The 15,201-nt window shown below is 41.0% G+C and overlaps 1 protein-coding gene across 1 annotated transcript in view; it reads right to left on the bottom strand.

Annotated features, from left to right (window-relative positions):
* LOC126095271 (probable E3 ubiquitin-protein ligase HERC1) overlaps nucleotides 1-15,201 on the bottom strand; it is an 814,023-nt gene that overhangs the window by 410,746 nt on the left and 388,076 nt on the right. The window contains exon 38 of the mRNA XM_049910030.1: nucleotides 576-786. Within this exon, the coding sequence (XP_049765987.1) occupies nucleotides 576-786 (211 nt within the window). The remainder of the gene's footprint in view (nucleotides 1-575; nucleotides 787-15,201) is intronic.

Below are 15,201 nucleotides of genomic sequence, written 5' to 3'. Positions count from 1 at the left end.
AGCAGCATCAAACCAGTCTATGAGCTCAAGATCACAATAACAATATACGATTTCAAATTATTGTGTGTAATCTGACTGATCTTTTTCATAAAATTATTAAAAGGAGAGATCGCTACTCATTGCAAATATGACATTTTGTGCTGCAGACAAACACAACGAAAAGACCATTACACATTGAGCTTTCAGTCAAAGTCTTCTTCAGAAAGAAAATCAAAAATAACACTCACATTCACACAAACAAGAACACCTCATGCCCAAGTGACTGCTCTCTCTGCCACTCTGGCCAGAATCTATCCTTTTCATAATATTGTTGACATTCCAAACTGGACTTTCCATTGTTAGATCTTATTCATAATTATTTTACATTACATCATATTTTGTTTATTCTTATGATGAATCTTACTCCCTACAATCAGGAAGAAAGGTCCTTGTTAAATTTTATTTTGGCAAGGATGGAGATGTGTGTTGGTGAAAGTCAATTATAAAGAATTTTTTTAAAAAGTAACCTGAGGACTTAAAACTTTTAAATAAACCTCTTTCTTGAAAATACTTATCTGTTTCAATCAATATCCTACCTGAATGCTGCTATTTGCAGTAGTGACAGGAGTATCATCTTTACTACTGGCAAGTGAACGTAGCTTTGTTTCAGTCTCTGAAATGTGCAGTACTTCTTCTGCTCTAGCCTGCATATACATACAATGAAGTACAGTGTGGACTCTTTCTACTTCCATCAGTGTTGCCACAGAGTGCAGGCGGCATGGCTGCACACACTTATCAACCATAAGTCTGCAACAAATGATCATTTGCAGAGACAGAAAATAGCAAACATACAACTGTCGAGCAATTACTTCTGCTCTGATGAGAAAAGATGAATGTAACATATAAATAGTCTTTACAAGAAGAAGTTAACTGGAAAGTTTATTATAAAGACAATAATTATGAATATAATTTAAAAATAATCTATCACGAACATAATATTCAGCACATGGCAAGCAAAGAGTGAAATGCTTATGTTACAGTCTTCACTATTTTTCTTTGTTTTATATGACGATAGCATCTTCAACATTTTTACGATAGGAGTACTTCCAATGTCAGTAATTTTCTCAAAACAGAAAAACATATGCTCAAGGTGTGATTTGTTGGCACAATGATTAGTGCCAGACTCCTCCTACACCATAGATGAATTGTTGAATAGGAATAAATAAATCTATATGAACAATATAGGCATTTTGTGCCATTTAAGGGAATGCAGTAGGTAACAAACATTTTAACCTTTAAAAAAATAAAAAAAATCGTGATTCATTTGTTCATTTCATATGCACTTGACACTTTCCACATCATAACAGTTATCATGAGATTGATCAATGGAACACGTAACTAAGTAACGAACTAGGAATCTAAAGCATCTGTTCAAAAAAATGGCTCCGAGCAATATAGGACTTAACATCTGAGGTCATCAGTCCCCTAGAACTCAGAACTACTTAAACCTAACGAACCTAAGGACATCACACACACCCACGCCCAAGGTAGGATTCAAACCTGCGACCGTAGTGGTCGTGCGGTTCCAGACTGAAGCGCCTAGAACAGCTCGGCCACACCGGCCGGCAAAGGATCTGTGTTATCCACAATTCACAATGTACCCCCGGTCAGTTCCAGGGTTTTTATCTGTCACTTATTTCTTTCTTCTCCGGAAGTCTTTATTGATGTGAAAAACATCAAGTTGAACCATGGTTTGGTGTCCACATTAAACTGTAGGTCCCTCTGAAACAGCTCATCAAGACAGTTCAATGATTGAAAGAAGAAATCAGCTTACCACTTATGATAGGACACGGTCTAGCATGGCACTGTGGTGGTCAAACCATCCTTAAGGTTGACGAAAGCTGTCTTGGATACAGTCTTGGATACAAGAAATTGCTTCTGCAAACTAAGATTAGCTGTTTCATATATAATATACTGTTTTACTAGACTCAGTTCTCATATATAGACTCATTCACACATTAAAGCTTAATAGCAGGTTTAACAGGCTCTGCATTCTAACAAGAACACAATTATGTTTGTCTTTCCTGAAACATGTTTCAACACGGTTGTGCCATTATCAATGGCAGGATTTATATCTATATAAAATATAATAATATAAATTTTGTGAGTTTGATAGCTGTGGGCACTGTCTTATTGCTACCATATTGCTTTCATTTAACGTCAATTGAAAATTCCAGTTCCACACAATTACATTCTGGTACATACTGCATTTTCTTTACCTTTGAGAAATGATCTCTTAATTAAACATTTGTAACAATGTTTTTGTTATTCTGTGAATCATTAAACTTCTTATATATAATTTCAATAAAAAGAAATAAAAATCATAATATAACAATTTAAAAAATAAGATTTTTAATTTTTTAAATAAAACCAATTTTTATTTTCAATTCATTATCTGCCCTTTTGAAAACATTCATATATTGATTTTGAGTAAAATTGGATCATAAATGTTACAGCAATGATCTGTTATTGAGTAATCTGTTCTACATTTATTTCTAGAAATGTAATGTTGAATTGTTTTCAATTTTCCGAGATGTATTTCAAAACTAAGGACTGTTTGGTCATTAACAAAAATAAGCTTATTAGAAAAGATTTTTATTAACAGCAACATTTTACTACATATCTACTTCAGTTTTCCACATCATCGCTGTTCACATGTGTACACTTTCTGTAACACAGCACCAACTTCTTTAAGCCCTCTGTACAGGAGTCTGCCACCTGGTAATTGAACCAGGTGGCAACGCCATTCTTGATTTCATTGTCATTTTGAAACCGTTGTCCACACAGACACTTTTCAAATGCAAGAAGGGGAAATAGTTGGATTATGCAAAGCTGGGAGAGAGGGTGCTCAGAAAAGTTCCCAACAGAAATCTTGAATCTTCCCATTGGTTTTAGCAGCGATGTGAGGGTTGCATTGTCATGGAGGAGGATTATGCCACATGACAGTTTCCCACATTGTTAATTTTGGATCGCACGTCTCAGTTTGCTCAGCATTTCACAGTATATGTCAGCTGTAATTGTTGACCCATGGTCCACGAAATCAATCACAAGGACACTCTTTTCGTCCCAAAAAGTGGTAGCCATCATTTTTAATTCGAGAATGGGGACAGCTTAAACTTCTTTGGATTGGGTGAACTTGAATGGTACTACTGCATTGACTGTTGTTTCGATTCTGTGTTGGTGTATGACATCCACATCTTGTCGCCCTTAACAATTTGGGGAAACATATCATCTCCAACTTATCTATAGCACTCCAAAAATGGTTGTGCACTATACATTCTTTGCTCTTTGTACTGACCAGTGAGCATTTTTGGAACCCACCTCGTACACAGTTTGTAATACTCAAGCAGTTCAGTGACAACGCTGTAAATTGAGGTTCAAGTAACATTTTGGAATTCATTATCCAGACCATTAATCATCAGTTACCGAAGCTTTTGGTTCACTTGATCAACATTGTCATTGGTCCGAATACTGGGCCTTCCACTCTGCTGTTCACTGTGAACATTTATGCAGCCATTTTGAAAATCTTGAAACGATTTTTGAACTTTCTTGTCACTCATTACTTCAGATCCATACACAACTCATAACTCACAATATATTTCAGCAGCTGAAGATCCTTTTGCCAGCAAAAATCTAATCACACTGCACTCTTCACTTCTGATGGGAGGTACAATTGTTTTGGCCATTGTGATCTGCTGTCACCTACTGGTAAATGATTACTGAATCAAACCAACAATGCAGTAGTTTCCTAAAGAGTCGATAGACAGCACTGCATGCATGAAAATTCATTCAGATACAAAGCCATTCTTGCAAACACATCAAGTTCATAAATTTTGAGATAATGATGGAAGTGGAGGATGCTGGGCCAAAAACATTTGAGGATCTCTTCTGTAGAATGTTGTGAAAGGATTTATGCAATCATTGTTTAAGCATACATAATGAATAACGCATTTCTATTCACAAAGAATGTATGAAGCAATGAAATTTTTGCTCATATTGTTTCTTTTGTTATAGAAACCAAAATAACAAGCCATTATTTGAGAGAATTACTGTTCAGTGTGTTGTAAATTTTTTGTGTAATGTACACTCTGACAATTTAGGAAATCACATAGACTGCTTAGGGAATTATTTCAAGGAGTACTTCCAGGTCACTTCCGTCCGGTATAAAGGCCGGTCCACAGGCAACGATCTGTCTGCGCAGATATTGGCGCAGATGTCTGTACATGCAGAAGATTGCTGCAAATGTGTTGTGTTCACACAACACAAACTTCAATCTACTACTCGCCTGCCATCTGTCAGTGTAGAAAAGAAATAAAAGTGGCAAGCGATTACACTCGCCAAAAATGCCAGAAGTTTAATTAATTTATTTTGAAATTTAGGAACTGAAGAAATTCAGTTGCGGTCTGTGTTCACAACTTGTGTTGCAAAAAACATTCAGACAAAACGCAGGAAATGGAGAGGGCGGTCAAAATGGTATACATAGTGGCTGCTAAAGCGAAAGCATTTTTCACACGTACATTTACTGCGAGAGTTGCAGGGCCACCCTAACGACTGGCGTAATTATTTACAGATGGATGTCGAAACTTATAATTGTGTCTTAACGCTCGTAACCTCTCATATTATACGAAAAAATACTTGATGAGAAGAGCAATTTTTCTCGATGAACGGCTGACGGTGACATTAAGATTCCTGGCAACAGGAAGGAGCTATAAGGATTTTAAATTTTCAACTGCAATTTCTAAACAAGCATTGAGTGAAATTATACCCAACACAAGTGAAGCTATTTACGCTGTCCTGAAGGATGAGTTCATGAAGGCAAGTCAAGTACATTAATTCTGTCGAGTTACAAATAATATTTTTGCTGATGAAGAATCACAATATTTTTGCTGTTTTAGATGTGTTTGGATCACAAAATACCACAAACTTGGCTTGTATATTTCATCCACTCCAACACCAGATCTTCGAGATTTTTGAACTTTTGATAATTATTTACAGTAAACAGCCCACAACGATTTTTATTATTACCGTTTCTCAGTTCGACAGTGCGTCAACTTCTCGTAATTTTTCAATTAATGCATTGTATGCAGCTGTCTTTTTGTTCCTGTCACTGTACTCTTTACTTTTAATCTTTCACAAACATGGGTCATTTCTATAAAGTTCAATGAATTCACTGATAAACTGTCTAGAACACTGACGAGCGTCAGCCATTTTAATGCTCCGTGCGCACAAAGACAAACACAAGACTGAACAAGCTGCTGCTTTGTGCCAGATTTGCGGCGATCTCCTGTCCACACACTCCAACTTGTCTGCGCAGATGTGGTTTGAACCCAGAGATTTGAGACGATTCGCTCAAACCTCCAACTCCAACTTTGAGGTTTGCACACACCTCACGTCGGTGCAAAACACCTCATGTCGGTGCAAATCTCCTGTCCACACGCAACGATCTGTCTGCGCAGATGTGATCTGCACAGACATTTGCGCAGACAGATCGTTGTGTGCAGACGGGCCTTAATGTCATCTGCAGTTGCCAGATGCTCCAATTCAGCTATTATCAATACGGTGATTTTGTTTAATGATTGGTATTTAGGCTAGTGGTTACACGTATCAAAAGTAATAGCTCTTTTTGGTTACCATTACAGTTTCAGTACGTGTCTGAGATAGTTTGCACCAATGGGTATTAATAAGCTAGTTAAAATATCTTTTGGAAAAAATAAAATAAAACTATTACTTTTGGACAATTTCATTCTTTAGAATGTAAGGTAAGGTAGATATAATCAGTTTAAGGGGGCAGGGGGACTAATTCACTTGGGTCATCGGTTCCTTGTTCCTATAAAACAAGTCAACGAGGGAAAGCATAAAACAAGTCAACGAGGGAAAGCATAAAACAAACAAGATTTTCTGCACAAAACTTGGAGAAAATAAGAAACCACAAGGACTACAGAAGGTCAACAAACACTACAATGGAAAAAAAAGACAAGAAAACCACAGGGAGACACAAGAAATGGGTAGAGGGGATTAAAATATGAGAACAGATGATGGTGGCTGGCTGATCACGAGAATAAAAATGGATAAGCCAGCCACTCTGCAACACATTAAAACCTCTAGCCTAAAATCACTAGGGAAGAGAACACAGAGTGACAAACGACATGCACTACAACTTCAATGGAACAATAACTGCTCCCCCTCCCCTCCTTTCCCCCAATCACGTATAAAATGTAAAACTAAATCAGTCAATGAGATGTTGTCAGCTAAAGTAGGAGACTGCAACAGAATGTGGGCCTCTATCAATTGGCTGGTGCATCGACAATGGGGTGGGTCTTCATAGCAGAGGAAATAGCCATGGGTCTCTCAAGTGTTGCCAATGAGGAGCTGGCAGAGGACCACAGAGTCCCTGCGAGAGGCCCACATGGAGGACTTCCACACATCCATAGTCTCCTTTATGGCATGCAGTTTATAGGGCATAGCTAGATTATATTATTCCATATCCCAAATTTGAAAAACCTTGCGGCATAATACCAAGTGCAGGTCAGTTTCAGAGATGCCAATCGCCAGAAGCAGTTTCTGAGTAGCCTGTTTGGCCAGCCTGTCAGCAAGCTCATTTACTGTGATTCTGATGTGTCCCAGAGTCCAGACAAACACCATTGAACAACCAGACCATTTCAGGGCATAGACAGACTCCTGGATGGTTGCACCAAAGGATGGTGAGGGTAGCACTGGTCAGTAGCTTGTAAGCTGCTCAAGAGCACAGGATATGGCCACTAACTAAACAATGAAAACACTGCAGCCATCCAGCAAGGAGCACTGTTCAATATGTCCTGAGTGAGTGTAGGCGAAACCAATGTGACTATCAACCATTGAGCCGTTGGTGTAGACTACTTCAGAGTCCCAGGGTGTGTCAAGAATCAAGAAAGAGAGACAGTGAACAGCCGCAAGAGTCTTTATGGCCATGCAAAAGATCCAGCTGAAGCTGCAGTCTAGGTATACACCATGGAGGTGTATGTGAATGGACCCAGAGGAGAGGTGGTAAAGGGAAGGACTCCAGTTCAAACAGAAGGGATTAGGTGTGGACAGTGATCATAATCCCTGACCTGGACTGCAGATGTGAGAGATAGGCTGCTGTGGTTGGGAAAAGGAGATGGTAATTTGGATGCTCAGAAGAGCTTCAAATATGCACAACATAACTGACAAACAGCTGTCGGCTGATGGTAATTTGGATGCTCAGAAGAGCTACAAATATACACAACATAACTGACAAACAGCTGTCGGCGCCTGATCTGCAACGGAGGGACCCCAGCCTCAAGCTGATCACTGGACTCATTATAAAAGCTTCTGCCACTATTCGAACACCACAGTGGCGCACTGGCTCTAGTAACAACAATGCTGAGGGCGCTGCTGAACCATAAACAAGACTCCCATATTCAAGGTGGGACTGAACAGGGGCTTTGTACAGCCACAGCTGTGTAGAGCAATCTGCATCCGAGTTGGTGTTGCTCAGGCAGCAGAGAACATTAAGGTGTTTCCCAGCACTTCCGCTTGAGCTGCCGAAGATGAGGAAGCCAAGTCAATCGGGTGTCAAAAGCAGTCCTAAGAATCGATAGGTCTCCACTACAGTGAATAGATCATCATCAAGGTAAAGTTCTGGTCCCTGATGAATGATACGGCACTGACCGCAGTGCATGAAGCATGACTCAACGGCTGAAAACTGGAATCCGTGGGTTAGAGCCCATGACTGCAACTTGTGGATGGTTCCCTGTAGCCGCCACTCAGCAGCACCAGTACTGGAGGAGCAGTAGGAAATGCAAAAGTCGTGTGCATGCAGAGAACATGAGAAGGGTGGCTCCACAGCTGGGCGGCTCCACAGCTGCTGCTGCTACATCATTAATGGCTGCTAAAAATAAAGTGACACTCAATACTGAGCCCTGTGGGACCCCATTCTTCTGGATATGGGGGAAGCATAAACTTGGACACAGAAATTACGGAGTGACAGGAAGTTTAGGATAAACATCGGGAGTGGGGCCCAGAGACTCCACTCATGCAAAGTGGCAAGGATATGGTGTCACCAGCTCATATTGTAGGCTTTTCTTAAATCAAAAATGACAACTACCAGGTGTTGGTGTCTGGAAAAGGCTGTTCGGATGGCAGACTCGAGGGACACTACTAGGTTATCAGCAGTAGAGCGACCCTGGTGGAAACTGCCTTGGCACGGAGCTATTAGGCCCTGTAACTCCAGGAGCCAACACAACCGCTGACTCACCATACATTCTAGCAGCTTACAATGAATGTTGATGAGGTTGATGGGCCAACAGCTATTCACATCAAGCAGATTTTTACCAGGTTTGAGCACTGGAATGAAGGTGTTTTCCCCCACTGTGATGGGAATATGCCATCACTCCAGATGCAGTTGAAGATGACGAGGATATGTCGCTGGTAGTCCGACAAGAGATGTTTAATCATCTGAGTGTGTATGTGATCTAGCTCAGGAGTTTTATTGGGACAATGTGCAAGAACGCACAGCAGCTACCACTCAGTAACTGGAGCATTATATGGTTCACCGTGGCGTCTAGTGAACAAGAGGAGTCTTCCTTCCATCTATCATTTGAGGGTATGAATTTCTGGGGGATAATACTCTGATGTAGAGACCCAAGCACAGTGCTCAGCAATGTGCTCGGCACTTGTGTTAGGTTCGGTAAATAGTCAGCATTGGTAGATAGTTGGCGCCGGTAGATAACGTTAAATTGTTGGAAATGCCAGGGACACATGTTGAGTTCCAGTACCCAAAGATGCATCTGATCTTCACCCAGATTTGCGAAGGAGACATATGTGACACAACAGTTGTGACATACTTCTCCCAACACTCCTGTTTTTGTCTTTTTAAGAGCTGGCGAACACAGCCATGGAGCCATTTAAAACCTATTAGGTGCTCCAGTGATGGGTGCTTCTTATGTCACTGTAGAGCTGCCTATGCTCTTTAATGGCCTCAGCAATTTTTGATGAGCACCAAAGTAATGTCTTTCGCCAGAAGGGGTGCCCTGAAGAATGTGGGATCACGTTTTCTGCAGCAGAAACGATCATTGTGGTTACTCTCTAGACCACCACATCAATGTTACCATATAGGGGAGATTCAACAATGATGGTAGATGTGAAAGCTCCCCAGTCTGCCTTGTTAAAAGCCCATCTGGGTAGGTGCCTGTGGGGAATGATGCTGGGGGAGCAACAGGAAGATGGGGAAATGGTCACTACCACACAAGTCGTCATGGACTCTCCAGTGAACAGATGGGAGAAGTCCTGGGTTGCAAAGTGATAATTCGTTCGCCGAGTAAGCACCATGAGCCACACTGAGATGTGTGGGGCCCCAGATTTATAAGGAAGAGGTCTAGTTGAGACAGTAATTCTCAACATCTCTACCTTGGCCAGTAATCATGGTGTCACCCTACAAGGGGTTATGGGCATTAAAATCTCCCAATAGTGGAAAAGGTTTGGGAAGTTGATTAATCAGTGCAGCTGATATGTTCAGAGATACTGCAACATCTGGAGGAAGATATACATTGCAACAGTTATTTCCTGCATTGTCCTTATGCTGACAGCCACAGCTTCGAGAGGAATTTGAGGGGGGCACAGGCTTGCTACATACCAAGTTCAGGACGTAGATGCATACTCCACCTGATGTACTATTATATTCACTAAGATTTTTGTAATATCCCCTATAGCTGCAAAGGGCAAGGGTCCGCATTGCCAGGTACAAGGTTTCCTTGAGAGCAATGCAGAAAGCATGTGTAAAGCTTAACAGTTGTCATAGGTCTGCCAGGTGGTTGATTGAACTGCCGCAATTCCATTGGAGAATGATGCTGTCTGGAGGCTGGGAAAGCATGAAGGGACCAAGGAGGCAGTTTATGACTCAGGGTCACCTGCTGCTACCGACTGAGTACTTTTGTGATTTATATCCATTGGGTCTGACGGTCCAGCGAGATGTAGGTCCTTTGGGGATCCCACCTCATCCTCAGGTGCAGAACTTGTAGGTAGTGGTGGTGTGGGGGCCATGGCAATTTCTTTTTTCTTGGGGGGTATTTTTCTTTTTGGATGTCTCTCGCTGCTCCTTGAGCTTCTCTGGCTGGGAGAGCTTCACTGATTCAGTCTCAGGGGCTGACGAGGATCTTGAAGCCTGTGGGTTCTTCAGCCACTGGCAGGTGTACTCTTTCCCACTGGCAGGAACCTGGGGAATTGGGGAAGAGAGTGACCCAAAGGACCTCCTCCTAACAAGAAGAGCTGAAGAAGACTGATGCTTCTCCAGCTGAGAAATGGTAACTGATGTCCCTGATGGTTGGGAGGGTATTGCTCCCGAAGTAGGTGTTGCAGGAGCAACAGGGATAGGAGTGTCCCCTCTCCCCTCCCCCCAGCAAGGGGGCAGATGTAGTCTTGCAGACCTGAGTGCCAACTACAAATGGCAGAGCTCATGGGGCTGGAACTGTTGTTGTAGCTGTGGCATAAGACCATGTCATGCGCACAGGGTTTAGCTTTTCAAATTTACTCTTAGCCTCTGTGTAGCTTAGTTGGTCCAGGATCTTGTATTCCATGATTTTCCTTTCTTTCTGGAGAATGCTGCAGGGTGCTTGCAGCAGTTGACACAGATAGGAGGTGGGGTACATGGAGTATTAGGATGTCCACAATCTTGACTTGTGATTTGGGGGGGAGGGGAGGGGGGGGGGAGATATATGTGGCTTTACATCGCATCAGTATACCATCAACTTGACTTCTTGGGTAATGTGTCACCCTCAAAGGCCAAGATGAAGGTACTGGTGGCAACCTGATTATCCTTCGGGCCCCTACGAATGCGCTGGACAGAATGAACACAATGTCACTATAACCTGGTCCGCAACTCGTCATTGGACTGCAGAAGAGGTCCCTGTGGAATATAATATCCTGGACCATATTTAAGCTCATAGGGGACATAATGGAAACAGAAACATCCCCCAGCTTGTTACAGGTGAGTAATGCTCATGGCTGGGCAGAGGATGCTGTTTTTATTAGGACTGACCCAGATCGCATTTTTGACAATCCCCCACCTCCTGAAACTTGTCCTCTAAATGCTGCATAAAAAACTGAGGCTTCATCAACAGGAAAGATTACCCATCAGCTCTCGTACATACTAGGTACTGGGGCGAATAAGGTTTGCTTCTACCTGTAGCCTGGTGTACCTCCCATGGTCTGGGCATGGAGATGAATAATTGGTGCTGATAATTCCTTGCACTAAACTGGGACATTGAGCACTTAGAGACTGCTAGTGTTTGACCACCAGCAAGAGATTTGCCCTGTGCCACCCATTCTGCCCAGGGGAGGTCCCAAGGACATACGTGGGCAATCATTTTTCCCTTGCTCCATTTCACCATACGGTGGCTTGTGGAGTATGTATTTAAATGTAGAAACAGCCTGAATTTTAGTAGGCATTTGGGAAGATAGTTGCTTTTGAATTTGGCATAAAGTATATGCTCAACAATGCTATTCTTATTATGAAGACAAATTGCATGTATGATTACAAGGTCCTCAGAGAGCTTGTAGAATGATACATTGCCCAGATGTAGCATCCACAACCAGTATCACTAAAAGTAACAGTAGTGACAGCCCTTTTGATGAGTCTTCTATGGGCTATTGATGGAAAGGCCGTCAATGAAGGACTGACACACATTGTATTCTGGGAGGTACGTAGCTCTTAAGATGCATAATCAAACAAAACAAAGTCAGCCATTCCTCTTCATCTTGCCCATGAAGAATGCCAGGAGCGGAAACCACACACTACACCAATGGTTCCCAACCTGGTAATAAATCATCTGATGAGGAGTAAAATAAAATTGTCTGAGGGGTAAAAACCAAGGGGGTTTGACTGCATTTCAGTCCTAAAAGCACATTATTTTTACAAGATCAATGTTTGTTATTTAATACGACTGTAACACCAATTTCATATGTTACCAATAATTTTTTTTCTCTTAAATAATAGCATTAATGTCTGAAGTAATGTGGTGGATGTCATAGCTTGTGGAATAAAAGTGTAAACAATATATTTCTCACATAGTTATACAATACAAGCATACTTCCTGCTCTGTACCATGCATCTGCGACAGTAAAATTAATAAGACTACATATATGTCACATATGCTTAAATATATCACGAAAATGCTTTCTCCGAGCTGTAGGTAGTTCCTGCAATGGACGAGAAATTCATTTTGCAACAGGTAAATGAACTAACAGACAGCACAATACAACAGTTATTATGTAATGGCTACCACAATGCTGTAGACACTACACAGTACCATCATCATCATCATCATCATCATTGTTGTTGTTGTTAGTGGCAATGGTCAGGTACAAAGCACTGACAGCTTGAAGTCTTCCAATTTTGCCACTTTATAAGAAACTAAGAAATCTGACAATTATGTGATTTAAAAATAATAAGTATAATGCACACATTTTAATTTAATTGATTTTAAATTGGTGGGCAGGGTGTGAGCGAAGCACGTGCCACTAGGGAGAGGAATGGTGCAGCAGAGTTTTCTGTAACAAGTGTCTACCCTCAATACGGATAGTTGGGTCTCTTTCATAAGAAGAAACTATACATAGCTCTTGCTATGCACTGAGAACTGCTTAATGTTTCTATATAAAAAAAACTGTTATAAGCAAGTGGTACCAACTGTCTCATTGACTTAGCAGTTCATGGTTTATAAAATAGATACAAAAACTACATATCACGTATCTTTCAGTACATACAAATAAAAATGTTCAACTAAGATTCTTTTTCATTCTAAAATTCTGTTAGGTACTAATGTTGGTATTGGTGGTGGTGGTGGTGGTGGTGGCGGCACCGGTGTTATTAGTTAATTCCTGCTTACAAGCAGGAGTAATGGTCTTAGATAGGTTGGAAACCACTGCAATAGAGTGTATCAGAATCTTTCTGTTGAAGAATGTACTCTGCTTCTCTGTACAGATGGAGCTTCTCCCCAAGAAGTGAAAAATATTTCCAGCAAAAGCCCAGGTCTATGAGACATGCTTACAATAATGTCAGTCACATTTGCGAGAAAAAAGGTGAACAGACTGTACGTGATGGTGGTGGTGGGCCTCATGGGCAAAGTCAGTTTGGCTGATAGATCTTTTCAGACCTAAAGCAAGCCAAGACAATCACCAAATGTAAAAACTAAGCCTGCATCCACTGGCTCATATTCTCACTGCTGCCTAAAGCACAACATTCTTCTATGGCAGGCTTAATTTGCCTCGACCTCATACTTGATCACAGTGATGATGGTGAAGCACGATCAAATTTAAGGGCAAGAGGTGACAGCACTAATCTACTTAAATAACAGTCAACTAAAGACCCAAACAGATACATTGTTTCATAGAAGCTCATTGTAAATTTACAAAAAGGCTCACAACAGTTAATAAATTTGAAGGCTCTTAAATGAGTGGCAAATAAGCTACAGTTGTAGAGAATCAATCATTAAGGGCCTGACTGACAGTGCTCGGTCAGTAAATAAAAGACGCTCACAAGCAATCATGGAACATAGATAGATATAAAAATAAAAATGAGGGCAAACTGTGACTCACCACTAGCTTTGGACACTACTGAAAAACTCAACACTCAAAGAAAAGCTGTACGACCACAGAGAGAGGGTTTTTTTTCCCAGCCAACCTAATTTTGTTAATTTTGATAGCTTGGGGATGGATGCTCAAACCAGTTAGGTTACCAAACACTGATGCCACAACAGTCTGCCTTGTGTTCCCAAGTGCCAGGCACCATTCAAGTTCCCACAAGTGCTTTTTCCAATGATAAAGCCATCTTGGAAAAAATTAATAACCTCTTCATGGACTGGAATAATGATTCATGAACTGTACAGAATAATACCTCTACACCCATGACTGTCTATTTAGTATCTCTTGTCTGCCCTAGCAGCACACACAAAATAGAAAATAAAAATAAGTGCTCAGTAATGAATTGAAATTTATGCACTATTTCTGGCCTCCTCAATGGCTTCCTATGCTTTAATTATCCTAATTATCATTTGTCTATTAAATTTTATCAGTCACAGAAAGTGTGACAGGAGCTGCGGTAGTTTAACAGGTAGAGCACTTGACTCTGACCCTGGATGTCCTGCGTTGAAATGTGGTTAGGGGAAGGGATTTTTCTCTCTTTACAGTCCCCCTAGGACAATACCAGGTCCACTCAGGCAGCTGTTAAAATGAGTAGCAGGCTATATCCTGGGGGTAAATAGTGGCCAGAATGAGGGGCTTGCTACAATTTCTCCTTTTAGTGCCACGACAGAAAGAAGGGCTGCACTTCATGGGCAGTCAGAATGACACTTCAGTCACAGGCTTGTGACACAGACTTTAACTTCTTTTTTACAGAGGCTGACATCATACGAACACAAGAATTTCATCATCTATGAGTTGCCTTTAACGTTTCTGCCACTTTTGAATACTCAGCTTTTGCGAATTTTCTTGTAATAGTTGCTTTTCCTCAAAAACTTTCTTCTCTTTTGACAGAAAAGATGGATGTATTTCTGAAAGTTAATAATTTCACCTGTATGCATATGCATGTGCTGCTGCTTGGTGAGTAGGTAAGTGGTAAATAAGATTGTTCGTGTTGTCATATGGAAATGGAGTGAAATGCTACTGACTTTTATATTGACTACAGCTGGTTTTATTTTTTAAATTGCCACAGATTGTAGGAAAGGGTCTATTACTTTTAATAAAAAAGTGTCTTCAATGACTTCTGTGAATAGTTGCAACAATAAACCATACTTATGCTGATTAAGCTCTAAGTCTGCGATGACATATGAGAACACATACCACTTGCCAGCACATATCATGCATCGCCTCCCATGGTTTTCAACATACTCGTTCCTTGCCTTTGGTGTACATACAAATTACTGTGACTCATCAGTCCAGGCAACCCTTTTCCTTGCTACTAGCATACACTGTATGTGCTTCTGTGTCCATGACAATCTCTGTGCATTGTGACAAGCTAAGAGCTGATACACAAGTGGGGTGTGGTATCTGTATCCCACAACAAAAAAGTGGCTCTGACTGGTATGGCTGCTGATCACTTGATACTGTTGTTGTTCAGCACTGAATTGCTAAGTTATTTGCTGCACTTTGCTCAAGCTCAGTTATCCAATCAAT

The sequence above is a fragment of the Schistocerca cancellata genome, chromosome 8 (genome assembly GCF_023864275.1).
Source record: "Schistocerca cancellata isolate TAMUIC-IGC-003103 chromosome 8, iqSchCanc2.1, whole genome shotgun sequence".
Lineage (NCBI taxonomy): Eukaryota > Metazoa > Arthropoda > Insecta > Orthoptera > Acrididae > Schistocerca > Schistocerca cancellata.
Note: the sequence above shows the minus strand (reverse complement) of the source record. Positions and strands in the feature narration are given on the sequence as shown.